This window comes from Aptenodytes forsteri, unplaced genomic scaffold (assembly GCF_000699145.1).
Source record: "Aptenodytes forsteri isolate BGI_AS27 unplaced genomic scaffold, ASM69914v1 Scaffold255, whole genome shotgun sequence".
NCBI classification, from domain to species: Eukaryota; Metazoa; Chordata; class Aves; order Sphenisciformes; family Spheniscidae; genus Aptenodytes; species Aptenodytes forsteri.
Genome location: NW_008794888.1, coordinates 3,828,812 through 3,829,213, shown reverse-complemented (window position 1 = coordinate 3,829,213; position 402 = coordinate 3,828,812). Strand labels below are relative to the sequence as shown.

The 402-nt window shown below is 60.4% G+C and overlaps 1 protein-coding gene across 1 annotated transcript in view; it reads right to left on the bottom strand.

Annotated features, from left to right (window-relative positions):
• Nucleotides 1-402, bottom strand: part of OBSL1 (obscurin like 1) — an 18,818-nt gene that overhangs the window by 5,134 nt on the left and 13,282 nt on the right. The window contains exon 17 of the mRNA XM_019470932.1: nt 194-364. Coding sequence (XP_019326477.1) covers nt 194-364 — 171 coding nt within the window. The remainder of the gene's footprint in view (nt 1-193; nt 365-402) is intronic.

Below are 402 nucleotides of genomic sequence, written 5' to 3'. Positions count from 1 at the left end.
ACCCCCCCCCCCATCCTGCAGAGCTGCATCCCCGCAGCCACCAAAAAGAAACAAAGCAACCCCTCCTCCCTGAAAAGCTAGTGAATGGGAAGTCACAGTACCCGAGCAAGTTTTACAGCCTAGAAGTTTTAAGAATATCCATCTTTGATAAAAACCTTGCTCAAACATCATGACCTCCACAGCCCCAGCGGGCGCTCTCGCCCCTCTGCCATCATCTGCCGGCGGGGGCCAGGCGCCAGTGCCCGCCCGTCCTTCCGCCACACCACGTCGCCCCGTGCCTTGCAGAGCTCGCACCACAGCACTGCCCGCTCGCCCTGCCGTGCACGCACGTCCGACAGCCCACGCAGAAACTTCACCTGCAGCTCTGCACAGCCAAACACCCTGCATCAGCACCCACTCCCA